General features: G+C 50.3%; 2 protein-coding genes across 2 annotated transcripts in view; both read left to right on the forward strand.

The window, feature by feature from the left end:
* CTDSP2 (CTD (carboxy-terminal domain, RNA polymerase II, polypeptide A) small phosphatase 2) overlaps positions 1 to 11,875 on the forward strand; it is a 44,491-nt gene extending 32,616 nt beyond the window's left edge. The window contains exons 5-11 of the mRNA XM_011926199.1: positions 2,246 to 2,394; positions 4,252 to 4,290; positions 4,743 to 4,844; positions 5,437 to 5,493; positions 7,510 to 7,602; positions 7,740 to 7,925; positions 8,102 to 11,875. Of these exons, the coding sequence (XP_011781589.1) occupies positions 2,246 to 2,394; positions 4,252 to 4,290; positions 4,743 to 4,844; positions 5,437 to 5,493; positions 7,510 to 7,602; positions 7,740 to 7,925; positions 8,102 to 8,227 (752 nt within the window). The 3' untranslated portion in view covers positions 8,228 to 11,875. The remainder of the gene's footprint in view (positions 1 to 2,245; positions 2,395 to 4,251; positions 4,291 to 4,742; positions 4,845 to 5,436; positions 5,494 to 7,509; positions 7,603 to 7,739; positions 7,926 to 8,101) is intronic.
* Positions 11,876 to 13,415: 1,540 nt separating this feature from the next.
* AVIL (advillin) overlaps positions 13,416 to 26,556 on the forward strand; it is a 22,141-nt gene continuing 9,000 nt past the window's right edge. The window contains exons 1-14 of the mRNA XM_011925984.1: positions 13,416 to 13,485; positions 16,340 to 16,424; positions 18,162 to 18,236; positions 19,010 to 19,206; positions 21,284 to 21,392; positions 21,485 to 21,595; positions 21,860 to 22,062; positions 22,529 to 22,607; positions 22,724 to 22,822; positions 23,882 to 24,035; positions 24,136 to 24,236; positions 24,702 to 24,839; positions 24,940 to 25,098; positions 25,886 to 26,065. Coding sequence (XP_011781374.1) covers positions 16,359 to 16,424; positions 18,162 to 18,236; positions 19,010 to 19,206; positions 21,284 to 21,392; positions 21,485 to 21,595; positions 21,860 to 22,062; positions 22,529 to 22,607; positions 22,724 to 22,822; positions 23,882 to 24,035; positions 24,136 to 24,236; positions 24,702 to 24,839; positions 24,940 to 25,098; positions 25,886 to 26,065 — 1,671 coding nt within the window. The 5' untranslated portion in view covers positions 13,416 to 13,485; positions 16,340 to 16,358. The remainder of the gene's footprint in view (positions 13,486 to 16,339; positions 16,425 to 18,161; positions 18,237 to 19,009; positions 19,207 to 21,283; positions 21,393 to 21,484; positions 21,596 to 21,859; positions 22,063 to 22,528; positions 22,608 to 22,723; positions 22,823 to 23,881; positions 24,036 to 24,135; positions 24,237 to 24,701; positions 24,840 to 24,939; positions 25,099 to 25,885; positions 26,066 to 26,556) is intronic.

Below are 26,556 nucleotides of genomic sequence, written 5' to 3' on the forward strand. Positions count from 1 at the left end.
AATGGCCATACCAATGTTAAGGAATCTGGCCTAACCCAGGGAGGAGAGAGCACGCGTGCGCAAGCTCTGGACCGGCCAGCAGGGGAGGCTGAGCCTGCACCTGCAGGAAGTCTTCTGCCTTTCTATTGAGGCAGAGCTGAGTCCCTTATCCTAGGGGGTGATGCTGACTGTACTTGTCCAACTGCTGTGTAAAGGCCATTTTCCCACCCCTGGTCCTGGGGAATAATTTGATCTTCCCCTGCTCCTCTCCAAGGGGCACTGGCAGCCCAGTAACTGGATGTTATATGGCCCTCCCATCATCCACTTCTGCAAGGGTCACCTTGGTGCATTTTCTGGGTGTGTTGCTCCTGGGTAGCCCCTACCACATTGTCTTCGTCTTCCCTTCATCTCTGTCCCAAGTAATAACACAGGGCAGTTTGTCCTTCGTGGCACATTCTGCTTTCGTTTTTTCCCCACAAAGACAGAGGCATTTCCGGCATCCATTTTTCTGCACAGTAGTTTGCCCTGTGCTTTAAACTGGAATGGCTTGGGTTTAATCATTAGGCCCATCTGCTCAGGCTCTGGGAAACTCAAGACCCTCTGGTGAAGAGACCTGGGACCAAGGACCATTCTATGAGTGGTTGTGCAGCGCCACCTCCTGGCCACAGTGCCCATTGTAGCTTTCCACTCTTGCTCAACAGTCGTCAGAAAAGTTTATCTATAGCAGAAGTAACTTGCAAAAGATAATCTTTTTTTTTTTTTTTTTTTTTGAGACAGAGTCTTGCTGTGTCAGCCAGGCTGGAGTGCAGTGGCATTATCTCGGCTCACTGCAACCTCCACCTCCTGGGTTCAAACAGTTCTCCTGCTCAGCCTCCCAAGTAGCTGAGATTACAAGCACGTGCCACCACGCACAGCTGTTTTGTATTTTTAGTAGAGACGGGGTTTCACCATGTGGGCCAGGCTGGTTTCGAACTCCTGACCTCTAGTGATCTGCCCACCTCGGCCTCCCAAAGTGCTGGGATTACAGGCGTGAGCCACCACACCCAGCGCAAAAGCTTTTCTTAAGTCCATTTCTAGTTGATCCTGTAATGCTCATAGTTTTTTCCATATCTGCTTGGCCTTTCTGGGTATGTCCTGCCAAGTCTCCTATTAAAATGACTTTGTTTCCACCGCCCAAATTATCAAGGTAGGACTAAGCAGCTGCAGTCCGGAAGCAAGGCTGTCAGCCTAGAACCTGAGGCCGCAAATGTGTGTTCCAAGGGGCTAATCCATGGTATCTGTGTTCTACCAATTAGGGTCCCCAACCCGGGGCGGGGGTGGGGGGGGCTTAAAGAGAGCTGCTAGAGTGGAGGAGGAAGACAAGACTGTGAACAAAAAGTGTAGCTTCTTCCTTGGGGCTGGGGCTGCTCTGGAGTTCCTAGTCTCTTGTTTCTAGCCTTAAGGTTTTTTGTTGTTTTTTTTTTTTTTTTTTTTTTTTTTGAGAGGGAGTCTCGCTCTATCGCCCAGGCTGGAGTGCAGTGGCGCAATATGGGCTCACTGCAAGCTCCGCCTCCCGGGTTCCCACCATTCTCCTGCCTCAGCCTCCCGAGTAGCTGGGACTACAGGTGCCTGCCACCTCGCCTGGCTAATTTTTTTGTATTTTTAGTAGAGATGGGGTTTCACCGTGTTAGCCAGCATGGTCTCGATCTCCTGACCTCGTGATCCGCCTGCCTCGGCCTCCCAAAGTGCTGGGATTACAGGCGTGAGCCACCGCGCCCGGCCTCTGGCCTGAAGTTTTTAGACAAATTGGGCTCAGTTCTGCCTCCACTGACCCAGTATCTAGGGAAGCTGATGCTGAACAGAACTACAGCTCCACTAACTCAAAGGGGACCAGGTTACTCCATTGTCTGGAACCGATGGCCTTCCTGGGAATTGATGTTAGGGAGGATTTTTGTCTTCATGAATTAGTTTTGAGTGTGCTGCAGCTGGAGCAGCAGAATACCTTGATTCTGTGCCTGACCCCATCTTCCCCCATGGAATGAAGAACAAATGCTCTGTAGCTCAGGTCTCCCAAGCCAGAGAATGGAGATTCCTGACATTCTTGCTTTAAAGAGAAAAGGCTGGAATAAACATGTATGTTTTACTGTTAACTGTATGTGGTTGTTCCCCAGACGTATACTGTGTGCCCTAGTAGAGCTTACAAACTGGAAGAGCTATGGGCATGGTAGTATCTGTGGACAGAAACTGATGTCCCTAGAGCTAAGGCCTGTCATTCTCTCCACCCTAGGCCTGGTCTCCAAGTCCTCTCCTAAGAAGCCTCGTGGACGTAACATCTTCAAGGCCCTTTTCTGCTGTTTTCGCGCCCAGCATGTTGGCCAGTCAAGTTCCTCCACTGAGCTCGCCGCGTATAAGGAGGAAGCAAACACCATTGCCAAGGTAGGTGGGTTGGGGTGGTAAGATGCCAGCAAGGAAGGGACTGTTAGTGGGAGATCCCTGCCAACGATGGCAACCAGACAAGGAAGCCTTGCCTGAGGTTGCAAAGATTTCTGGCTGAGAGGGGCCCTTCCTCTATCCTTCCATAAGTAGTTCATTTCCTTTCTGTTCCTTCCCCTTTGTGGTATGGGCCATTCAGATGTCCCTGTGGTTTCTGACGGCCCCTGTGATCCTGATCCTTCTAGGTTCCAGGAACTAGGCAAGGTGCTTTGCATATATTGTCTCATGTGATCTAGCCAGCAGCCCTGTAAGGAGATCACAGGATTTACACTTTGCAGATATGGGTTTACGGAGAGGGTTTATGTGGCACCTGAAGAGTTCATGGTTAATAAATAGTAGTGTCAGGATTTGAACTTAGGTCTCTCTGGCTCTAAAGCCTGTGTTGTTGTTCTCAACTATGCAAAGCTAACTTCCAAGTTACCCGACTTACAGGGAACCAAGGAATCGAAACTACCATGCTATTAATAACTCCTGTCAGTAATTCTCTCCTGTACTCATGCAAGGCATTTGGGATTTTGTGGGTATTTTTTATATGTCTAGTACTTCACAGGTGGGGCCAGCCCCAACCAACAAAAATTATTCTGCCGCAAAAGCCAGTGGTACTTCTTTGAAACACTGAGGTCTGGTTGTCCTTCCTTTTCCTCAAGACCAGGCTGAAGACATACATCAGTGAAAAATCACTGCATTTTGCAGTAGGGGAAATGGTTAAATAAAATACAACATGATGGTATTACTGAGTGATTAGCTTTTACAGAGTTCTCAATAACATGGAGAAGTATTGACTTGCAACATTAAGTAAAAAGGCAGAGTGTGTAATTATATAGCATTCTGAAAAAAGTCTGCTGACACAGATTTGAAGGCAGTACACTGAATGCCACATTGTTTATCTAAGTGCTAGGATTTTAATTTTTCTTCAAAGTTTTCATTAGGAACACTTAAAACCATAACCTTTCTTTTTTTTTTGGAGACGGAGTTTCGCTCTCGTTGCCCAGGCTGGAGTGCAATGGCGTGATCTTGGCTCGCTGCAACCTCCGCCTCCTGGGTTCAAGCGATTCTCCTGCCTCAGCCTCCCGAGTAGCTGGGATTACAGGCATGTGCCACCAGGCCTGGCTAATTTTGTATTTTTAGTAGAGATGGAAAAGGTTTCTCCATGTTGATCAGGCTGGTCTCAAACTCTTGACCTCAGGTGATCCGCCCGCCTTGGCCTCCCAAAGTGCTAGGATTATAGGCATGAGCCACTGCGCCCAGCGGTCATAATATTTATATTAGCAAAAATTGGGGTGGGGGGGCTTGCTGATCTCTCTGCACTCTCTTCCCTCACATTTTGGATACCCACAGTGTGGCTTACTTGATGTTTTGTAGGGCTTGTTCCCCCATATAACCCCTAGGAGTGCATAGAAAAAAACATATTCTCAAAGAGAAGCTGAGTTTAAGGACTTACTTAGCGAGAGTTTGCCACTGTGAGGAATTCAGACTTTGGTTCTGCCTCGACTCTGTGTCCCTGAATCAGTTACTTGAGTTCCCTGTTCCTCACTTTGTCCAATTGAGAGGCAGTGTCAACTGAGAACAGGGACACTTGTCTTCTCCATCCTTCACCAGGCCTAATGTGGAAAGGAAGCTCTAGCCTTTCACTTTTCCTTCCCCACTCCTAGGAAAAGTCACTTTTCACATGGTAGGAGCTTCCAGGTGGCTGGGTCGGGGGGGAGAAAGTTGCCCTTCAGGCTTAAGACAGAAGTAGTGGGTTTGAATGGGGTGGGAAGGGCGGTGAGATGGTGCTGACCGCCTCCTTCTCTTCCTCAGTCGGATCTGCTCCAGTGTCTCCAGTACCAATTCTACCAGGTACGTGACTCTGGCCTGGTAAGTACTCAGAAACCAGGACCCTGTGATCCCTGCCAGCTCCATGGGCAGGGTGACGTGCATAGCCCTTGGTGCCTGGCCAGCCACCTCCCTGACCTGCGAAGCCATTTATTCCCCATATTTGTTGAGGGCCTGCTATGTGCAAGGCATTAGATTTTAGGGGACAGCTGGTGCTCCATGCCTTCTTCCCACAGCTGCTGTCCATCCCACACCAGCCCTGGGCACCATCTCCAATGTCCAGATCACTTAATAGTCCCATTGGGAGGCTGAAAGCAATGAAACAACTCCACCTCCTCTCTTCCCGGCCTTTAAGTGGTGCCTATCCTGGGTTGGTGATTGTCTCCACAAACAGCCCAGCTCTTCCCATAGTTATGCCAAGGGGTACAACTGGGCTTTCTTGGTGGGCAGATCTCAGCAACCTGGCTTGGTTTTAGATCCCAGGGACCTGCCTGCTCCCAGAGGTGACAGAGGAAGATCAAGGAAGGATCTGTGTGGTCATTGACCTCGATGAAACCCTTGTGCATAGCTCATTTAAGGTAACTCAACGTCTGGGGAACCCTTCCTATCTTTATCTTGGGCCCTCCTGTGAATCTGACAACAGATGTGTAAGGAAGCCTAAAGGTGAGGAAAGAAGAGTGATTAGAAGGGAAAAGGCCAGGCCTCTGGCATTTTGGCCACCTTGGTGTCACAGGTATCTAGAGGCCCCACTAAAGAAGGTTGAGTAGGAACCCTGTGTGTTGCACCAGGGCTGCTATCCCCAATCACTCCCAACAGGTTGCATCTGCCCCTGAGCCACATAGCACAGACAGCCACCAGGGCTCTGTACAGGGCAGGCCTAAAAGAGTGGTTGAATCACCTTTGGCCCTTGTCCCTGCTTGTCTCATCAGGAAACTCAGGCCCCAAAATTCTCAGCTCAGGTAGAATTTGTCAGAGTGGAGGTGCTAAGGAGTAGGGAAAACCAGAATGGGATATCATATCTTGAACTAGGGTGAGAACCCCTTAATGGGGCGGCCAGAGGCACTTCCAGGAGTCTCTAAGACCTGTTTCTCCCCATCCACCTAGGGTTATGGTGGGGGCCTCATGTTTCTTTGCCACCATGCTGACAGCATTAACTTTTCTGCCTTCCAGCCAATCAACAATGCTGACTTCATAGTGCCTATAGAGATTGAGGGGACTACTCACCAGGTGAGCTGCCAGCCCGACCACACCCAGCCCAGAGGGTGGGGGGGGTCTGCCTTCTGCCCCACGTGTACTGGGGTCCTCCACCCGTCTCAGGGCTTGGGTTCTGTCAGCTGATCCCTTTTCTATAACTCCCGCCTCCCCTTTTTATTGGTATCTTTCACACTCAAGGCTTTCTCATCTTAAAAAAAGAGTTTCAGCCCATATCCCCCCCAGCTGTCACCCTTGTTTTCTCTTTGCAACCAAGCTGTTTAAAAGAATAGTTTACATTTTATTTAATAATAGCTATCATTTGTTAACCACCATCCTCTCACGTGGCCAGCACTGTTAACATGATTTATTACATTTCTCTGTTCCTTAAGAAAGGTATCTATACCTGTTAAGATACCTTAACCAGGTATCTCTTTTCCTGTAACAGGCAAGGAAACCAGTAGTAACCATTTTCTCTGCCTGGAATGCCCTCTTGCCCATGCTCCCCCCCACACACACCCCCACTGTGAATAGCTAGTGACTTTCTTCCTCCCCAGCCCAGACATCTCCTCCTCTGTGAAGCCTTCTCTGCCTGCCTTCCCTGGGGCCCTCCAGTGGATTCTGCCTGAGGAAGTACTCAATGTATGTCTGTCAGTGTAAAGAGCACTCAAATCTAAACGGACCAGGCTCCAGCCTGCAGCCCAGGCAGTCCCGGCTTAAGGATCATGTGACACTGCTAGTGAAAGACCATTTACTCAGCTTGCCTGCCCAGAAGACCTGCCAGGCCCCACACCAGTCCCCGGTCAGATCCAGGCTTGGTCCAGCAGCCCTTTTACAGTCTAGCTGAGGGTATAGGGATGTGCTAAACCCTTGTAGAACAGAGGAAGGCATATTTTCAAACAGATACACACTGTGAACTCCTGGCTAACAAGGAAGGGTATGAATAATTTTTAAAAGGATGAGATTAAAATAAGGGAGCACTACCTGCCCAAGGTGGGTGAAAGGATGCCAGACTTGATGAATAGCTGGGATGAGGAAGGGGTTTGTTGGAGGTCAAAGGAATGGCAGGCTAACAGAAGCTAAGTTGTGGCTGCCTAGAACAGAGGGTTCCTGCAGAGCTCTTGAGGGGTCTGGTGAGTTGGTGGCCAGTTCAGGCCCACTCTAGGAGGGAGAGTCACGGCAGGCTGACTCTCATTGAGCTCGGGAGTAATGTGGGTAAAGGAGCTTTGGGAGTCAGGCGCTGTGCCTTACACCTGTCATCCCAACACTCTGGGAGGCTGAGGCAGGAGGAATGCTTGAGCCCACAAGTTACAACCAGCCTGGCCTCACACAGCAAGACCCCATCTCTAAAAAATAAGAAAAAGGACCTTTGTGGAAATGGTTCTGGTAGCACCTGTGTAGGCTAGAGTCATGGAAGCAATAGAATGCAGACTGATGGGGGGTCAGGTAGCCAAAGGACTTGCCAAAATGTGCAAGATCGTAAAGGTGGACGCAGGTGTTAGGGGTGGCTGGCAGAAGTAAGCACAAAATCCGGTGCAGAGCAAGACTCGGCAGGGTGTCTGTCTAGAATGTGGTCATAGAGGGGAAAAAGTCACTGCTCCCTGGTGCAATTCATTACCTGATCGTGACCTGGACAGACTGTCCTGTTGGAGCCAAGGACAGAAAGCTTCCATAGAGGCTGTGGCTAGATTCAAGTAATCCAGGATAGGCTGTTTCCATCTGTGAGGCCTATTCTTGATTACTTGTTTCTGGAGGCAGCTGATGGTCCACCGCCGGAAACAGAGATGGCTCCTGGGACAAGGTGTATGCACTTCCTCCTGCGCCAGGTTGAGGTTGGGACCACTGATCCATTGGAAGCCTGGTGAGGGGGTACAGCCAGTTCTCGGGGTCTGTGGAGCCTCAGGGGGCCGCAGGCTTCCAGCCAGGTAGTCCAGGAGGCTGGGCTGCAGGGGTTGAGAGCTCCTTGCTGCTCTCTGTAACTGGTGAAGGTACCCGGTACTGCAAAGCTTCATCACAGGGAGGCTTCCAACAGGCTGCTCTGCTCTTCCTCAGGTGTATGTGCTCAAGAGGCCTTATGTGGATGAGTTCCTGAGACGTATGGGGGAGCTCTTTGAATGTGTTCTCTTCACTGCCAGCCTGGCCAAGGTACCTAGGGGTGAGAGGGAAGAACCAGAAGTGGGTGTGGTGGCCACAGGGGTGGTCCAGCAGCTCCCTTTTGGTCCCTAGGGTGCCACAGGAGGACCAGGACTGCATCCATACTAAGGCATCTTCTCTCCTTCTAGTATGCCGACCCTGTGACAGACCTGCTGGACCGGTGTGGGGTGTTCCGGGCCCGCCTATTCCGTGAGTCCTGCGTGTTCCACCAGGGCTGCTACGTCAAGGACCTCAGCCGCCTGGGTAGGGACCTGAGGAAGACCCTCATCCTGGACAACTCGCCTGCTTCTTACATCTTCCACCCCGAGAATGCAGTGAGTGCTCCTGACACGTCTCCACGGTAGGGATTGGGAGAGGAAACAGATTGGAACTGTGGGCTCCACCAGAGAAGTACACCCCTCCAGGAAGACCCAGCCACCCTCTAGGGCTCTGGGGTGAGGGAGGAGGAAGTGGCAGTTGGGAGATTGACACCACATCTTCCCCCCACCAGGTGCCTGTGCAGTCCTGGTTTGATGACATGGCAGACACTGAGTTGCTGAACCTGATCCCAATCTTTGAGGAGCTGAGCGGAGCAGAGGACGTCTACACCAGCCTTGGGCAGCTGCGGGCCCCTTAGCCTGCCCTGCTTCCAAGCGACGGCCATCCCAGTAGGGGACTTTCCCACACTGTGCCTTTATGATCAGCGTGACAGAGTAGAAGCTGGAGTGCCTCACCACACGGCCCGTAAAGAGTGAGAAGTCATTGGAAAGAGCTTTAGGACAGCTTAGATGCCGAGTGGGCGAATGCCAGAGCAACGATACCCAGAGCTACCTGCCGCCACCTTGTTGAGATGTGTGTTTGAGAGACAGTGTGTTTGTGTGTGTGTTTTGCCATGAATTGTGGCCCCAGCATATAGTGTTTCAGTGGGGGAGAAGCTGAAAGACCAAGACTCTTCCCAAGTTAGCTTGTCTCCTCTGTCACCCTAAGAGCCACTGAGTTCTATAGGGATGAAGACTATTGAAGGCTCCATTGCCAAACCATGGCCTTTCCTCAGTGCTGTAAGGCCTCTGCCAAGGATAAAGGAAGGGTATGCCTTTGGGTTCTCCAGGCACACACCTTTCTGAAATCCTTCTCCAGCCAGCTGCTGCAGACAAAAAGATCACATTTCTGGGAAGATGAGGACTTATTTCCAGACTAGCACCCAGTGGCCATCAGGTCTTGTGGCCCAAAGGCTGTGCTTGCCTCCAGCTGAGTGCCTGGGACAGGCCCTTTCTATGTTTCCCCAAGGCTGGGGTGCTGAGCCTGCCTTCCTCACCACCTAGCCATAGTCTCAAACATGTGGGGAAGGAGGTTTTCTCCCTGCCCAGGAAGGGGACAGATAACTGATTTCCGTTCTTTTGACTCTTTTAAAATTCTCTTTCTAAACACGGAGTGTCGGGCCTGGTTTGTTTCTGACAAAGTTACAATCCTGGGCCTGTGATGAATGTCGGCAGTGCTGGGGTTGCAGGGAAAAGATAAATCCTCAAAGCGTGGACATGTGTGTCCCCGTGACTTGTGGATCAGCTGAGCTCGGGATCATTTCCATAAGTCTGCTCTTCAGGGATTCTCTGCTGGTGCTGGTGCAAGGACTTTTGTTCCAAGGGCTGGGAAGAACTAAGCTGCCCCAGCCCCTCCCATTTCTTGGGCAGGGCTCTTTCCTGTTGTGTCTTCCCCCAGGGCCTATCCTTTACTGAGCTCTGTCTGTTCCAGCCTTCATCCTTCCTGGCTGTTGCTTTTCCTCCTGAGGGCCTCAGAACTTCTGCTGTTCCTGGGCTGAGGAGGAATGAGTGTTCTTGCCATTTGCCAGCCTAATGCACATGCTTTCTGCCTCTGGTAACAGGAGTGAGTGAGCCCCTCAGACCTGCACTCCGGGTGTCTCCTGCTTTCAAAGGTTCTTAATAGTGAATGCTTTAAAATTAAAGTCATCACGAAATGGAAGTTTTCCCAGGGTGGAAAACGAGGAAGTGCTGCTGTAATGGGGAGCACAAGGGGCCTCCCAAAAAGCCCCACCTCAGCATCACTGCCTTAATTGTGGCCTCCCTGGGTGGGTGGGGTTCTCTCCTCCCTCCCTCCCACCCTCCTGGGTTGGGAGGGAGCTCCTATTCCCATCTCTGTGTTCCCTGGAGGCAGGTATCACAAAGCATTTGTGAATTGCTTCAGGTGCAGGGACACCACCCACTCAGGACTCTTCCCCATCATCCCTTCCATTGCCACACCCTAGGTCCAGCTTCAGGAACTAAGAAGTTCTGAGAAAAGCAGAGGGTAGAGCAGCAGCTTGGTGCTCTCAGCGGTAGCTGGCTGGCTGGCATCTTTCTCTAGCGTTGTGGTGCCACCTTCCCTCCTGTTACAAGGTTATAGGGCCTTTCTCTTCGGAAGCATTAAGTGGAACAGAGTCCCCAGAACTCGTGGTCATTTCCGCCAGCATCATTCCCCTGGTGCCTGTGGGGTCCCAGTGTACCTAAAGGGAAAAGGGCCCCATATGCTAGCCAGGAATACCATCTCTTGAAGGAAAGCTGGAGCTCAGACTCTTAGAGCCAACTGTGGCTTTGGCCCCAAGGCCTGGCCTAGGCTGCTATCCTAATATTGCAGGAGGGGCCTCTCTTCCAAGCCCCAGCTTAAGGGTTAGCCCTTAGCCAAATCTTTTTCTGTATGGGCCCAGCCAGGCTCTTCTGACTAAATAAGCAATAAGAGGCTCTAAGCTGACTAGAGTTTCTAGGACCCTTTCCACCCTCCCATGTTTTTCCAGATGAAAGAAGAGCGTGTGCCACCCCCTTTCCTAACAGGCTTGTCCAAGTGCTTGGTATGGGGCCCATGACCAAAGCCCAGGATGGCTTGGTGGTAGTGTCCCTGCTGCATCTGCATGAAGCCCCTGCTTTCTAGGCCTCACTCCCATCAGAACCCTGCCTGCCCACCTGCAGCTCCCCCACAGCAATGCCCTTCCCACTTGCCCCAGAGAAGCTACTCAGCCAAACCTAGCCAGGGTCCATTCATGTGAACCAGAGCCAGCCTAGTCGTTATTTGCTGTCGGGTTTCCAGTTTCACCGTGTGTTAGGGTGAGGGATGATTGTAAAATTTGCTCCTCAGAGGAATCAGGCCAGACTCAATTTTGGAGGGCAAGACAGGGAGGAAGCTGCTTCATCCCGGACTCTGTTCTAGGGCTTCCCACCATCAGCCCCTCCCATTTGAGACTGGTCTTTGGGAGGCAATAGGCCACCATGCCTGGTCAGCACCAATTCAAGCCATGCCAGGAATCTGCCTACCTGCCAGGTTCAGTTCTTTTAAGGTGCCTCTTCAGGGACACAGTGTGTCTCTCTGATTGGGCTTCTAAATCAAAGCCTGATGTTCGTGTCCCTCTCATAGGGGGAGCTTTGGACACAGGACCAGTTTGGAAAAGGGTCAGGTAAGGGTTTCCACTCTGCACATTGTAGAGGGGACACTCTGTAGGCCCATGGGTCCCTTACTAGAGAGGTTGAGTGAATTTGCCTTCAGTTAACCTGGGACCTTCTGTTTAGCTTCCTTCTGCCTCCCAAAGATTTTAAGCATTTTGTAAATGTATAAACTCACCTCTGGTAACAGTGGCCCAGATGCTGCTTTGTGCTAAAAGCATGGGAAGTGTAAAGGCAGTCTTTCCCTGGGAAATGGATGTTACTCTATTCTGCTGCCCCTACCTGTTCCTGAGGCCTCATTTAGAAAGAAAGTCCCCTCAGAAGGCTGTCTGGCACCTAGTGTCCTAGCCAGGTCAAGTATATAAGAAAGGTAAGTCCATTTTCCCCTTCAGGTCCCCAGTGGATTACTTAACCACTGCTGTCCTTCGGTCCCTTTTTCCTAAACAGGGGTTTAGTTCTGTCTTTTTCTCCTTTTTTCTAAATGCCGGTAAATATCTACATTCAGCCAGGAAAGAGGAGGCCAGAGGTCGGGCCAGCTGCCCCCATTCTTTTAACGTTGTAGGGCCTGCCCCTGGAGCGGACCCTCCTCTTTGGGCCTCATGAGCTTTTTTGCTTATCATGTTCCATCTCGTGCCGCTTTCCCCCTTCAGGACGCCACTTGGAGGGTAGGGGATCTGCTTCCCACTGTAACTGGGCTATGGGATGCTGACTACCTTGCTTACAGATTCATGGTTTGATAAATTTGTTGTATTCAAAAACTTGAAATGCAGGACGCCATTAAGTGTCTGTTTATATTTTTGGAATATTTGTATTACTTACAATTAATTAATAAAAGTGGGTTTAAAAAACCTATCCAGGAATGTGAGCTGCCACTGACCTTTATTGGCCCTTAGGTGTTCATTGAGCCCTTAGCAATCACCGCCTTTCTTCTCGCAACCCCTTCCATCGTGGAGCAGCTGCACCCCAGGCTGAGTGGGGTGTTGCACCCACCGGGAGGCCAGCTGCAGATGCCACATAGGGCTTCCACTCAAGGTTACACAAGTTCTGCTGTGATCAACCCCATTGCAGTCAGGTGCTTAGCAAGCATATATGCTTGATGTCCTGTTGACTTCTGGGCATCAACCAGAAGCCCTAAGGGAATGGAGTCTTTTTTTTTTTTTTTTTTTTTTTTGAGAGATAGAGTCTTGCCCTGTTGCACAGGCTAGAGTGCAGTGGCGTGATCTCGGCTCACTGCAACCTCCACTTCCCGGGTTCAAGAGATTGCCCTGCCTCAGCCTCCTGAGTAGCTGGGATTATAGGCGCCCCCCACCATGCGCGGTTAATTTTTGTATTTTTAGTAGAGATGGCGTTTCACCATCTTGGCCAGGCTGTTCTTGAACTCCTGACCTCGTGATCCACCCACCTCAGCCTCCTAAAGTGCTGGGATTACAGGCGTGAGCCACCGCCGCACCCGGCCCTGGGAATGGAGTGGTTTTTTTTTTGGTTTTTTTTGAGACAGAGTCTCGCTCTGTCCCCAGGCTGGAGTGCAGTGGCACAATCTCAACTCACCACAAGCTCCACCTCTCGGGCTCACACTATTCTCCTGCCTCAGCCTCCCAAGTAGCTGGGACTACACGCAGCCGCCACCACACCCAGCTAATTTTTTGTACTTTTAGTAGAGACCGGGTTTCACCATGTGAGCCAGGATGGGCTTGATCTCCTGACCTCGTGATCCGCCTACCTCGGCCCCGGAAAGTACTGGGATTGCAGGCGTGAGCCACCGCGCCCAGCCTGGGAATGGAGTCTTGATTCTTCTCTGTCCTTGAGTCTTCTAAACTGGGAACTCTGAAGCTGAGAGCCCAGCATGGTTCCTGGCAAACAGTAGGCACTCAAATATTGATTGGTTTACTGTATGACTAATAGAGACCCCAACGAGCAAAACTAATAAAATTCTCCTGGCTCCTCTCCCAGACTTCCCCTCCCTTTGAGAAATGCCAGAAGCTTCTTCAGAAGGCTCTTGCCAGCCTAGACATCACAGGCACACATGGGGCAGCTCCAGCCTCTGCCTCCTGTCATCACCATAATGCATCCATATCTACAATATGGCAAATTTCATATCCTTCCAACCTCTTTCCTGCATTATTGATGGGCTGTGTGCACTTTTTAAAAAATCAATTAGATCAGGGCATGGAGCTGGAGTTAAAAGAAGCCTTTAAAAGTCTGCTCTTCTTGTTTTGCTGTTTTGAATAGGCACAGATAAAGCTTTCCCTCTGGTTTGAATAAGTCAAGCTCAATGCTAGGTTGGCTCTGATTGGCCAGGACTAGGAAAATGCAGTTAAGATGCAAACACAAGCAAATATAACCCAGTGTCTCTGCGGCCATTACTAAGCTAAGGCAGCAGACCCAGAGCCTCCTGCTTTGGAGTCGTTCTTCAATACTGCTGCTGCTTACTCGCCGGGAAACTGGGAAAGCTGGTGAGCGAGAAGGCAAGGTAAGGTCTCTGATTTACGGGGGCATGCCAGTTAATCCTCCTGAATGAGGAATACATGAAAGGAACAGGAGCTTGAGATTGCCTTGGCTTTGTCCTCTGAGATGAGACTTTTAAAATGAACCAAGAGTCTGGCCAGTTTTGCAAACTTCTTGTTGAGAAGTAGAAGAAGCCCTTAGAGGCAGCTGAACATATAGGGCACATTTTCTTTTTTTTTTTTTGAGACGGAGTCTCGCTCTGTCGCCCAGGCTGGAGTGCAGTGGCTGGATCTCCGCTCACTGCAAGCTCCGCCTCCCGGGTTTACGCCATTCTCCTTCTTCAGCCTCCTGAGTAGCTGGGACCACAGGCGCCAGCCACCTCGCCCGGCTAGCTTTTTGTATTTTTTAGTAGAGACGGGGGTTTCACCGTGTTAGCCAGGATGGTCTCGAACTCCTGACCTCGTGATCCGCCCGTCTCGGCCTCCCAAAGTGCTGGGATTACAGGCTTGAGGCACCGCACCCGGCCAAGGGCACATTTTCAAAAGCTGGGAAAGGCAGACCCCTTTCACCTATCTTGAGAGAAAAGTGGTATGGAGCAAGGCACGAGGAGTTAAAACCAGCTTCCTGGCCCAGAGAAGTGGCTCACACCTGTAATCCCAACACTCTGGGAAGCCAGGGCATGAGGATTGTTTGAGCCCAGGAATTTGTAACTTGTGACCATCCTAGGCAACATAGTGAGACCCCGTCTCTACAGAAAATAATAAAATAGCCAGGCATGGTGGTGCACACCTTGTGGCTTCTCAGGAGGCTGAGGCAGAAGGATCACTTAAGCCCAGGAGGTGGAGGTTGCAGTGAGCTGCGATCGTACCACTGCACTCCAGCCTGGGTGACAGAGAAGACACTGTCTCAAAAACAACAACAACAAAAAACAGCTTCCTCTGCTCAGGGTCCATCCATAAGGGCATCTCTGAGAATTAAAGGCTTTTAACCTCAAAACTGTGCCCCCCCACCCAAGGGGTTTCTGTAGTCCCCTCAAAGAACACTGAATTAGGATTTGGGGAGGAGAGAAGGAGAGACCCAGCGTTGGGAGACTTTGATGTTGGAACTGTGTTTTCTGTGTGTTCCAGTGTGGCAGGAAGTCCCTTCCTGGAGTTTATCCTCTTGCATTCCGGGGTGCCTGGCCCAGTGAGCTCCTTGAATCCTAAATTCCTGCTGGGAAATGGGACAGGTTTCAGCATCTGAGGCTCACAGTCCTAACTGCTGCTGGCTGGTTTGGCTTTTACCAGGGTGACAGTTCTGTCTCCAAGGAATAAATTCACTGGCCTTTGTCCCCTTCCCCCAATTGGCTCATGGCTTTTGTCTTTAATGACTGCTACGTAGGGTCTGAAGAAAACCCAAACACCATATTTCCTGGCAATTCTGAGCAGCACAGGGTGGGGCAGCACAAGTTATCAAATTATATTCTCAAACACTGGCTGCTCCGCACCATTGCCTTGCTTTAGTCCTGTTATAGCAGTAGACAAAGGGAGTTTGCTTTGTGCTTTATGGTTTTTTGCCAAAGTCCATACTAGATGGCGCATGTTCTCCAACTTGGCTTTGTCCATCAAGGTTCAAGAAAACAATGGTCAGACATATTCCTCTTAACAAGCACAGTATGTCCCCAAATAGCAAAAATCCATACAGTCCTTTCTGGGTGAATTTTTAAATCTTATGTAAATCCATCAACCCCATCCTTTTTCCTATGCCTGTCAGGAGAAATTAATCTAGCTTTACATTAATTATGCATGTTATCAGATTTCAAGCTCCTTGAGAGCAGGTATTTTAATTCTATAAAGCCTCTACGTGACCTTGGACACGAGTAGGTGCTTAATTACTCAAGATGCTCCTTGAATACAGACGGTACACGACCCACACAGATCTTTACCACTTCCTCCCTCTCCCCACCCTGACTTGCCCAATCCTGAAGGAACTGGAGACGTCTAAGTGTCTGAGGTTCACACTTCCACAGAGAAGCTTGGGTCTGTGTGGGAGGGAGAAAGGAAGCCATCTGTCCACAGGCCAGACCAGGCCACACCCTGCTGGCACCCAGAACCCTTTGTCCCAGGCCCAGCCCTGCCATTTTACTTTCCTTTGTATCTGGAAAGCACAGGAAATATAGTAGTCATATGACAAAAGAAGGAAGGGTTGTTTGAGTTTTAGAATAGTTTACTCAAAAAAAAAAAAAAAAGATAAAAGCCAAAGAGAAGGTCAAAGTTGACTGTGGAGAAGGCCTTGCAAGCAGGGAACTTGGGAAGAATTAGAGGGAATGAGTGAGAGAAGGCAACTGAGTTTGGAAATATTTTTTCTGACTAGCTTTTCTTTCCAAATGCCACTGAACTTAGATTGGTTTAGAAAGGGTTGTAGTACATCAAAGTGGCTAGAAGCATAGGTTTGGGGATCAGGTAAGGATTTCATTCTAGAGTGTGATCTTGTACAAGTTATTCAGCCTTTCTAAACCTCAAATTCATACAACGTAAGATGAAGAAAATCACCTTCTGAAAATTAGAGATAACATATGCAAAGTGAATCAATACAGGGCTTAACATAGTTATCACCCCTTTGGTAAATAACCATGACGACTACCAGAGCTGTTAAGGGCAGTGGCAGGTGAGAAGCAGAAATCATAGGTGGTAATCCCTGGGCCAGCCAGGCTCACCATTCACCATGTGCACTTGGACGGACAAGTCCTTGACCCCATCATTGTGAAATGGTGCAGGGATGCGCCACGAGGGTGTGGCAAGATGGCTGACAACAGACTGGGAAGCCACTCGGCAGAAAAACTGGATTGATGCCCATTATGGCGAGAGGCATCATCTCCCCTGTGTTCTGTGATGTTTCAGTCTTGGAAAGACAAGCACCATGTCTCTGACCAGTGCCTTCAGGGCTGTGGACAATGACCCTGGGATCATCATCTGGAGAATAGAGGTGAGCTGGGCTGGAGGCACCTTACTTGTGACTACTGGAGTCTGGAAGCAGAGTCTGGCTGCCTGGGGCTGCTAGGCAACAGTCCGCCAGCACCCCTTAGCCTATGGTTTGAGGAGAATGAGAGGCAGCATCAAAGTACCTATTTCCCATCCTTTACCTCTCCTGGGTGCTCAAAGCAGGTGGCTGGCAGGTGGAGGAAATGTTCAGACCCGAAGAGCAGGGCTTCAGGCAAAAACAAGCTTGTCCTTTAGCCAGCCACCTGCTCAGTGAGTCTGCACTTGCAGGAAACCCCTGGAAAGACAGGTGGGACCTACTCAGCAGATTCCTGGCAGCTTCCATCAGAAAAATGGAACATGTCTTCCACAGGGCACCCTGGCTCCTACAAAATATGGGGAGAGGTGAGGGGTCACTGCAGAGATGAGGCGCTGTTCAGCCCATCTCCTCTTGGGCTTGGGCCACCCTGTGTGGCTGTGAGCTCCAGCAATCCATAGCTGGGAACCACCCTGGCCTGGGCAGCTCCACCTGCCAGATACGAAGATTCCCCCTAACCCCCGCCCCGAGCCCAGTCAGTTGCTGCTGCATAAAACCCAGAGGTAATGCCTCACTTCACTATTCTCAACCAGGAGGGGGAGTCAGCTCTCCAGCAAGCCTCGCAGAGATTGTGAGGCCCAGGTCACTTCCATTGTTTTAAGGTTTCCAGTTTCCTTAAAAACTAACAGGTACTGGCCAGGTGCAGTGGTTTACGCCTGTAATCCCAGCACTTTGGGAGGCCGAGGCGGGCAGATCACGAGGTCAGGAGATGGAAACCATTCTGGCTCACATGGTGAAACCCCGCCTCTATTACAAATACAAAAACTTAGCTGGGCGTGGTGGTGGGCACCTGTAGTCCCAGCTACTTGGGAGGCTGAGGCAGGAGAATGGCGTGAACCCGGGAAGTGGAGCTTGCAGTGAGCCGAGATAGTGCCACTGCACTCCAACCTGGGCGACAGAGAGACTCCGTCTCAAAACAAACAAACAAAAATAACTAACAGGTACTAAAACACGGTTACCAGAATTGCAGTATATTTAACATTTAACACATTTTACATAGAACACACACAAGTATGGCTGCAAGTTTCCCTCACTTGGAGAGTGTGATGAAAAATCTACATGAAGGCTGTATGAACAGTCCTCCAGGGCCAAGCCATACATACAGTGACAAATCAGGGCCCTGACCCAGACTCCAAATATAAGACACTTGGCACAGAGCCCTGCTGACCGCTGGCACTCTCCAAATGTTATCCTCCACCTCCCACGGCCCCGCAGAATCCAAGTGTTCTTTCCTACATGGGCCTGGTCCAGCACCCTGTGGTCAGCATTGGGAAGAGCGTTGGAGGTTCTGGCACAACAGCTCAGAGAAGGGTTTCTACTTGGTTGTTTATATCCAGCAAAGGGCTGAAGGTGGCTCACAGGCTTCCCACAATAGTGCGAGATGAGACAGGGTGGGAAGTGGAGAGAATAGGGCAACGGAAAGCAGGATAGGGACCAGATTCAGATCCGGGGTGATGCAAGCAGAGCTCACAGAAGCCAGAGGAGTGGCTACATTAACCCTGTGGCTGGCTGCCTCACGTCCTATAAGGTCACTGGGAATATCTCCCTTCCTTCTCCCCACCACCTGCGCCAAATGACAGAGAGGAGAGGGAGGCTCGTGGGGAAGGGAGGTGGGAGGGGATGTAGCCTATACCCTTGTCCTTCCAGAAAATGGAGCTGGCGCTGGTGCCTGTGAGCGCCCATGGCAACTTCTATGAGGGGGACTGCTACGTCATCCTCTCGGTGAGCACCCTCCTCCTCCTCCCCACTCCTGTGAGCTTCTCCCCTGGGGCCAGTTCTTGGGCTCTACTGGGAGATGTGCTGGTGAGTGAAGACAGTCCCTGGTATCGGTCTCAATGGTTCGTGCTGGTGAGTGAAGACAGTCCCTGGTATCGGTCTCAATGGTTCCTCAGTGCTATGCAGCAGACCTCCAGTCTATCAAAGGCCATCATTAGGCCTGGGTTTTTAATTCTGCATCAGAGGATGGGGGTGTGACCCTCAGTCTGAACCTCAGTGAGCCACCCACAAGCAGCACTTCTCCCAGGCCTAGGTCCCACATTAAAGTGGTGTGAAAGAAGGCCAGATAAATGCAAGGCCTGTCTCTAGCCTCAAAGTGCTCATTCTCATGGAGGAGACTCACATGAACGGTGCTGACAGGGCCGTGTAGGTGTACAGATCAGCACTGTGCCAGCTGTGTGAGTGTAAGGGACCAAGGGGACCTGTGAGGTAAGCCTGCAACCTGGCTGGGAAAAGATCCCCGTTGGTCTTTTCCCCATTGGGGAACAACAAGCTGTCAACTTTACCCAGATGTGGGGAGGAATTTGGGCTGCCAAAGTTTATGCCATGATCGCAGGTCTGCTCGGGGGCCAGGGCAGCTCCTGCATCCACTGCAGGAGAGAGGGCCCTCAGTCTGCGAAGGGCAGGCACATGTGCTGCATTCTCCCCATGACAGAGGGGCCACCAGCAAAGGGGGAGGTGAGCTGGCCCCTGACCAGATCTCTCTGACTACATCCCAGACCCGGAGAGTGGCCAGTCTCCTATCCCAGGACATCCACTTCTGGATCGGGAAGGACTCCTCCCAGGATGAGCAGAGCTGTGCAGCCATCTACACCACACAGCTGGACGACTACCTGGGAGGCAGCCCTGTGCAGCACCGAGAGGTCCAGTACCATGAGTCAGACACCTTCCGTGGCTACTTCAAGCAGGGCATCATGTGAGTAGGGGTGCACAGAGTAAGGACAGAAACAGCAGTTTACAGAGGAGGAAACCCAAAAGGCCAACATGCATATCAAGAAAGTAATCAGAGAAATGCAAATCAAAACAAAGCTGTCACTTCCACCCACTAGAGTAGCAAATTAAACAGCTGGGAGGTGAGAAGTGTTGGCAAGGCTATAGGGAAATAGGAGCCCTTGTGCCCTACTGATGGAAGTATGGACTAGTGCAGCATCCTGGAGAGTAGTCAGTGCCACTTGCAAATCGCACTTCTGCGTGTGTAACTCCCAGAAATCCTCACGTATCCATGTCCATAAGGGCACATGGACCACACTGTTCATAGCAGCCTCATTAATGATGTTAGGAAGCTGCAGGCAACATAGGTGTCCATAACTGGGAGACAGGACATGCACACCATAGAGTATTATGCAGTAACCAGAAGCAACAGATTAGATACATGCCTAACACAAGGACAGAGCTCACAAACATGGTGCTTAGCACACAAAGTAAGAAACAGACTAAGACATATAACAGAATGCCAATTTCTGTTTTAAAAAGCACATGCATGGATGGGCGTGGTGGTTCATGCCTGTAATCCCAGCACTTTGGGAGGCCAAGGCAGGCAGATCACAAGGTCAGGAATTCAAGACCAGCCTGGTCAACATGGTGAAACCCCGTCTCTACTAAAAATACAAAAATTAGCCGGGTGTGGTGGTGCATACCTGTAATGCCAGATACTCGAGAGGCTGAGGCAGGAGAATCACTTGAACCCAGGAGGCGGAGGTTGCAATGAGCTGAGATCGCGCCACTGCCCTCCAGTTCCATGACAAAGCAAGACATCATCTCAAACAAAACAAAACCATGCACACAAAACAACATGATAGGTTGGGCATGGTGGCTCACACCTGTAATCCCAGCACTTTGGGAGGCTGAGGCAGGAGGATCGCTTAAGCCCAAGAGTTCAAGACCAGCCTAGGCAACATAGTGAGATCCCCATCTCTACAAAAAAATACTTTGTAAAAAAGCTAGCCAGGCATGGTGGTGCACTCCTATAGTCCTAGCTACTCCATGGGCTGAGGGTATCAAGCCCTCAGTTATCGAGCCTGCAGTCCCTGATGAGGATCACTTAAGCCCAGGAGGTCAAGGCTGCAATGAGCCATGATTGCACTATGAACTCTAGCCTGGGTGACAGAGTGAGACCCTGTCTTTAAAAAAAAAGGAGGGGCGGGGCACAGTTTACTAGAATGAAAATGAAAAGGTCAACAGTTAGAATGGAAGCATATGGGGAAAGGAATGGGAGTAGGGCAAGCAGGTGAAGGGAATGCACAGACACCTAACACAAGAGAGGGAGTGAAGGCCGATGATAATGATCCATCAACTGAGAAGTTTAACTCAAAACTTTGCCCCTGATATTAAAACAAAAAAAGGAATTCCAATGAGCTTGAGAATTGTGAGGCCAGGCCAAGATCAGCTTCTTGCAGGTCAGCAGTCTGCACTGACTGAGGCCCTTCGGGGCACAGAGGACCACACTGAGCCAGTGGGGAACCCAAGGACAAAGCCCCTCTGCTCCAGGGCTACCTTCTGCATTCCTTTAAAGTGCAGGACGCCTGGCTTGGAGGTTGGGCTGGACTGAGTGCCAGGGCGGGCGAGCTGATTCCTAGGGTAGGTGGTCTTAAGGCTGTGGAGTCATTAATGCTTCTGCTGTGGCCCAACTTGTACCCCTCTGCTAGTGACACACTGGCATTCAGACAGTTCCTGGAACAAAACATGCCCTCTGTGCAGGGGGTCTTCGTCACTGATGTCTCCTCTGCCTGGAGCACTATTCCTCTGGGTATTGGTTCATTTTCCTTGTAGTATCTCAGCTCAAATGTCACTTCTTCAGAGAAGACTGCCCCGACTCGCTACCAGAAAGTCACTCACCCAGTCTACTTGTGGGGCAGCAGCTGCCACCGTCTGTATTTACCTTGCTGATGTAGTCATCATCACACGAGTGCGGCTGCATCTGTGTAATTCACCACTGTCTCCCCAGAACCTAGCACATAGCAGGCACTCAAATAACTGAATGGATGTTCCCTTAGCTACAAGAAGGGGGGTGTCGCCTCTGGGATGAAGCATGTGGAGACCAACACCTACAACGTGAAGCGGCTGCTACATGTGAAGGGGAAAAGAAACATCAGGGCCACCGAGGTTAGTCCTGCATACTGTCTGCCCCGGGCCCAGGATTTCTCTACCTGACACCTAAGAATTCCTCCTGAACAATGTTTACCTCTCATCAACAGGTGGAAATGAGCTGGGACAGTTTCAACCGAGGTGATGTCTTCTTGCTGGACCTTGGGAAAGTCATCATCCAATGGAATGGCCCAGAGAGCAACAGTGGGGAGCGCATGAAGGTATGGCTTCCTAGCCTTAGCACTCTCTCAAGTTCCTCTTTCTTCTTCCCTCCATGCTGGCTCTTCCCCAAGAATCAAGGTGGAGCCCTGCCTTTGAGTAGAATCTGTCTTGGAGACAGGCCAAGTGTGTGAGTTTGTGACTCACCCTGGACTCCTCAGCATCCGAGTAACTCCTGTGTCTGGGATCTAGGCTGTTCTCCCCAAAGACATCAGGCAGAAAGGGGTCCCAGAGGAGCTGAGGACTCCCTTGGGCTTCTCTGACAGGCTATGCTTCTGGCAAAGGATATTCGAGACAGGGAGAGAGGAGGCCGTGCTGAAATAGGAGTGATCGAGGGAGACAAGGAGGCAGCCAGCCCAGAGCTGATGAAGGTCCTTCAGGACACCCTTGGCCGACGCTCCATTATCAAGCCTGCAGTCCCTGATGAGATCATAGATCAGCAGCAGAAATCAAATATCATGTTGTATCAGTGAGTAACTAAACCTGGCTTTAGCTGGAAGCTGGGGTCGGGGGGAAGGTGTCCCCTAGAATATCAGCCACCTCTGCTTGGCTCCTTGTTTTGGGTGTAGTCATCTGGTTTTCTTCTTAGTCCTTTTCAAATGCAGCTCCTAGAAAGCTTGGAGATCCCCTGCTCATGGAGGCAGTTGTTCTTGTTAGCAACTCTCCTGATCTCTTGAGGAGACCTTTCCTTTACTCTAGCCTACACACGCCCAGGGATGTGGAAGGGATAACGTTTGGGACAGAGATGAACAAAAGTCTCCACCACCAAGAAAAGAGTCTGCACATTCCTGTCCTCACTCAAGCCATGGCTATCTTATTAGGAAGTCACACTCTACCCAGAAACTCCAAACTAAAACCAAACCAGAACAATATCTAGTTGACTACAAGATGCTTTACAGAGGAAAAGGCACAGGCTAATCTCTCCCCTTCTCCAGTGTCTCAGATTCACCTGGGCAGCTGGCAGTCACAGAGGTAGCAACGAGGCCTCTGGTCCAGGACTTACTGAACCATGATGTAAGTAGAGTTTGGGTGGCCTTAGCTTGGGGTAGCCAGACCTGCTTCAGAAGCAGACCCTGAGCAAAATCTTCCTTCTGGTCTTGAGCAACCATACCTATCTCTGGCTGCTTTAGGACTGCTACATCCTGGACCAAAGTGGAACCAAAATCTACGTGTGGAAAGGAAAAGGAGCCACAAAGGCTGAAAAACAGGCAGCCATGTCTAAAGCGCTGGTAGGAGCTACAGATGTGCAATACTATTCAAATAATTCTACTAAGAGCACTTCAGGTGTGTCACTTCACAGAGTCATGCTAGGTATGTGAGCATATAACATTGTGCTTACATACATGGACTGCAAAGTCAGGCAGACAAACTGGGATTCAAATCCAGGTTTTGCCTTTTCCAGCTGAGTGCTCTGGGGAAGACTACTTAACACCTCTGGGCCTCAGTTTCCCCATATCTAACATGGGATCATACCATCTCCTAGGGTTATTGTGAGGATTAAATATCATTTGTAAAGCACTCAGGGCTGGGCGCGATGGCTCACGCCTGTAATCCTAGCACTTTGGGAAGCCGAGGCAGGCGGATCCCCTGAGGTAAGGAGTTCGAGACCAGCCTGGCCAACATGGTGAAACCCTGTCTCTACTAAAGGTACAAAACAAAATTATCCAGGCATGGTGGCCCATGCCAGTAGTCCGGGCTACCTGGCAGGGCTGAGACAGGAGAATCACTTGAACCCAGGAGGCAGAGGTTGCAGTGAGCCAAGATCATGCCACTGCATTCCAGCCTACGTGAAAGTGAGACTCTGTCTCAAAAAAAAAAAAAAAAAAGCACTCAGAACAGTTCTTGGCACACAGCACCTGCTGAATAAAAGGTGGCTGTTATTATTGAAGGAGACATCACATATCAAGGTTAATGGCCCTGTCCTCAAGGAGCTTATATTTGTGCAGATCCATGCAGATGAACCAAGCAAGATGCACTTACAAAGCAATAAATGAGCAAACGGATGTGATGCAAAGTCAGTAAGTACAAAAGTACTGAAAGAACACAGCATAATCTTCCAAAAAATTAACAATCATAATCACCACAAGTCAATAAAGAGATCCAAAAATGTTCCACTCATTTTTTTAGGCAGGTACCTTGGTCCTTAGATAGAAGTGAGTTAGAATTTGACTGACTCCCAGAGGGGAGACTCTTATATCATGTGGCTTCAAAGAGGTGAATTACCAGACAAGCAAAGAACTCAGTGTTATCCACAACTGACCTGCCTTTGGGAATGGGTGGCTCTGCAGGGCTTCATCAAGATGAAGGGCTACCCCAGCAGCACCAATGTGGAGACTGTCAACGATGGTGCTGAGTCGGCCATGTTCAAGCAGCTGTTCCAGAAGTGGTCAGTAAAGGACCAGACCATGGGCCTGGGGAAAACGTTCAGCATTGGCAAAATTGGTGAGATTGCCCCCAGATCATCCTCTCACTGCTAGGACCCTAGAAAGGCAGGCACAGATGCTTCTTACTCACTCGGCTTTTCCCAACCCTTTCTCCACAGCTAAAGTTTTTCAGGATAAATTTGACGTGACTCTGCTACACACCAAGCCAGAGGTAGCTGCCCAGGAAAGAATGGTTGATGATGGCTGCGGAAAAGTTGAGGTAAGCCCAATGATTCAAATATCAGGGCAGGCAGCACTGGCCTTCCTGGCTGTTCTGCTGGAGGCAGGGGTGCAGGTGATTCAGAGTCTGCTTTGTTTTCCCTTTCCCCTCTGGCACCTCAGGAGTCTTCTCTAAGAGTCTTGCAGGTCTGTAGAGTTTTCAGGGGAAAGACACACACATCCTCAAATGTGCTATCAATATCTCACTTGGAAGATCTATTCAAATCATTGCTCAGTCTTACAAAGACTGAGCCATGATGGGATGCTCCTGATTAGGATGGCCCAGTTCATCTCAGGATTCAAATCATGCAAATGTGATGAGTCCTCAGCACTGGGACAGAACCAGAGGCAGAAAGAGAACATGGAGTAAATGTCAGCACCTTCCCCACTTGGATTCTCCCTTTAGCGTAGCCTAGCCCTTCCCAGCCCCCTATCTCTGGAAAACAGTGTCTCCTTCCATGCCCAGGTCTGGAGAATTGAGAACCTGGAGCTGGTCCCTGTGGAATATCAATGGTATGGCTTCTTTTATGGGGGAGACTGTTATCTGGTCCTCTACACATACGAGGTGAACGGAAAGCCACATCACATCTTATACATCTGGCAGGTAGGCCTGGCATAGGCTTCAGCTTTGGATCCTGATGCGTCCTCTGGCCACTGGGCTGGGGCGGGGAGCATGGGTCCTTCATGGCCTCTCACCACTGCAGGGCCGCCACGCCTCACAGGACGAGCTGGCAGCCTCAGCATACCAGGCAGTGGAGGTGGATCGGCAGTTTGACGGGGCCGCTGTGCAGGTTCGAGTCAGGATGGGGACGGAGCCACGCCACTTCATGGCCATCTTCAAAGGGAAGCTAGTTATCTTTGAGGTGAGGATGCTCTGATAAAATTACACCATGAGCTGGAACGTTCCAAATTAACAAACCAGCATGGGACTATTGGCGAGCAGAGGAGGGGTTGGGTAGGGAGTCAGGCTTGGATTAGACAGAGGAAGAAGGGGGTTAATCCCTCTAAGACAGTCAAGTGAATCCCAACTGCCTAGGGCTTCAAGTCTGAACCACTATCTAAATTATGTTCAAGGTATTTCATAACCTAACCCATACTACCTATGCAGGTGCACCACCCTCAGCTCCCTAACCTGCACCCTCCACTCCAGTCAGGTGGGTCTCCTCATTAGACCTCACGTGTGCCACACTATACCCCTCCTGCTGCAGATGTGCCCTTTCAAATTCAAGTCCCACTTCTTCCATGAAGCCCTGGCTGAAGCACTACCAAGCAATGCATAATGTCACATGCTTGATATCACACAAGTTTGGGGTCAAGTCTTAACCTTGTATTTACTAGTCAAGTTTCCAAGTCTCAGTTTCCTCATCTATACAGTGGAATAATAACATCTACTTCATAGAGTTATGAGGATCAATGAAATGATGTAGGTAAGGCACCAGTCACAGAGCCTGGCATATGATAAAGTTCTCAGAATGAAAGCTGTTGTTATTGGTACCATAACTCCAGCTCACCCGGACCCTTTCCAGTGAGCCTAGAAGCTCCTCAAGGGCAAACAGAGGATTACAACATTCACGTTTCCCACAACAGCTCCTCTAGTGCTCTGCTCACATGCTGCTCCTTAGATCTGGACTCTGCTTTTCTTCTCTCTAGGGTGGGACTTCCAGGAAGGGAAATGCTGAGCCCGACCCTCCGGTAAGACTCTTCCAAATTCATGGAAATGACAAATCTAACACCAAAGCAGTGGAGGTTCCAGCCTTTGCTTCCTCCCTAAACTCCAATGATGTCTTTCTGCTGCAAACTCAGACAGAGCACTACCTGTGGTATGGCAAGGTAGGATGGCTGGGCCCAGGGCTCAGACCAGCCCCTGGGAGCCCAGACCTATAGTCCCCTCCTCCTGTCAGCAAGGTCAAAGGACCTAGAGTAGGTTAGAGTGCTAGCTTCGGCAGCACATAACTGAAATTGGAACGATACAGAGAAGATCAGCATGGTCCCTGTGCAAGGATGGCATGCAAATTCGCGAAGCATTCCATATTTAAACAAAACAAAACAAAAAAAAGCCGGGTGCAGTGGCTCATTCCTGTAATCCCAGCACTTTGGGAGGCTGAGGCAGACGGACCATGAGGTCAGGAGTTCGAGACCAGCCTGGCCAACATGGTGAAACCCCGTCACTACTAAAAATACCAAAATTAGCCAGGTGCGGTGGTGCGCACCTATAGTCCCAGCTGCCCGGGAGGCTGAGGCAGAAGAATCTTGAACCGGTGGGGGGCAGAGGTTGCAGTGAGCCAAGATTATACCACTATACTCCAGCCTGGGCGACAGAG

This window comes from Colobus angolensis, unplaced genomic scaffold (assembly GCF_000951035.1).
Source record: "Colobus angolensis palliatus isolate OR3802 unplaced genomic scaffold, Cang.pa_1.0 Scaffold67, whole genome shotgun sequence".
Classification (NCBI taxonomy): Eukaryota; Metazoa; Chordata; class Mammalia; order Primates; family Cercopithecidae; genus Colobus; species Colobus angolensis.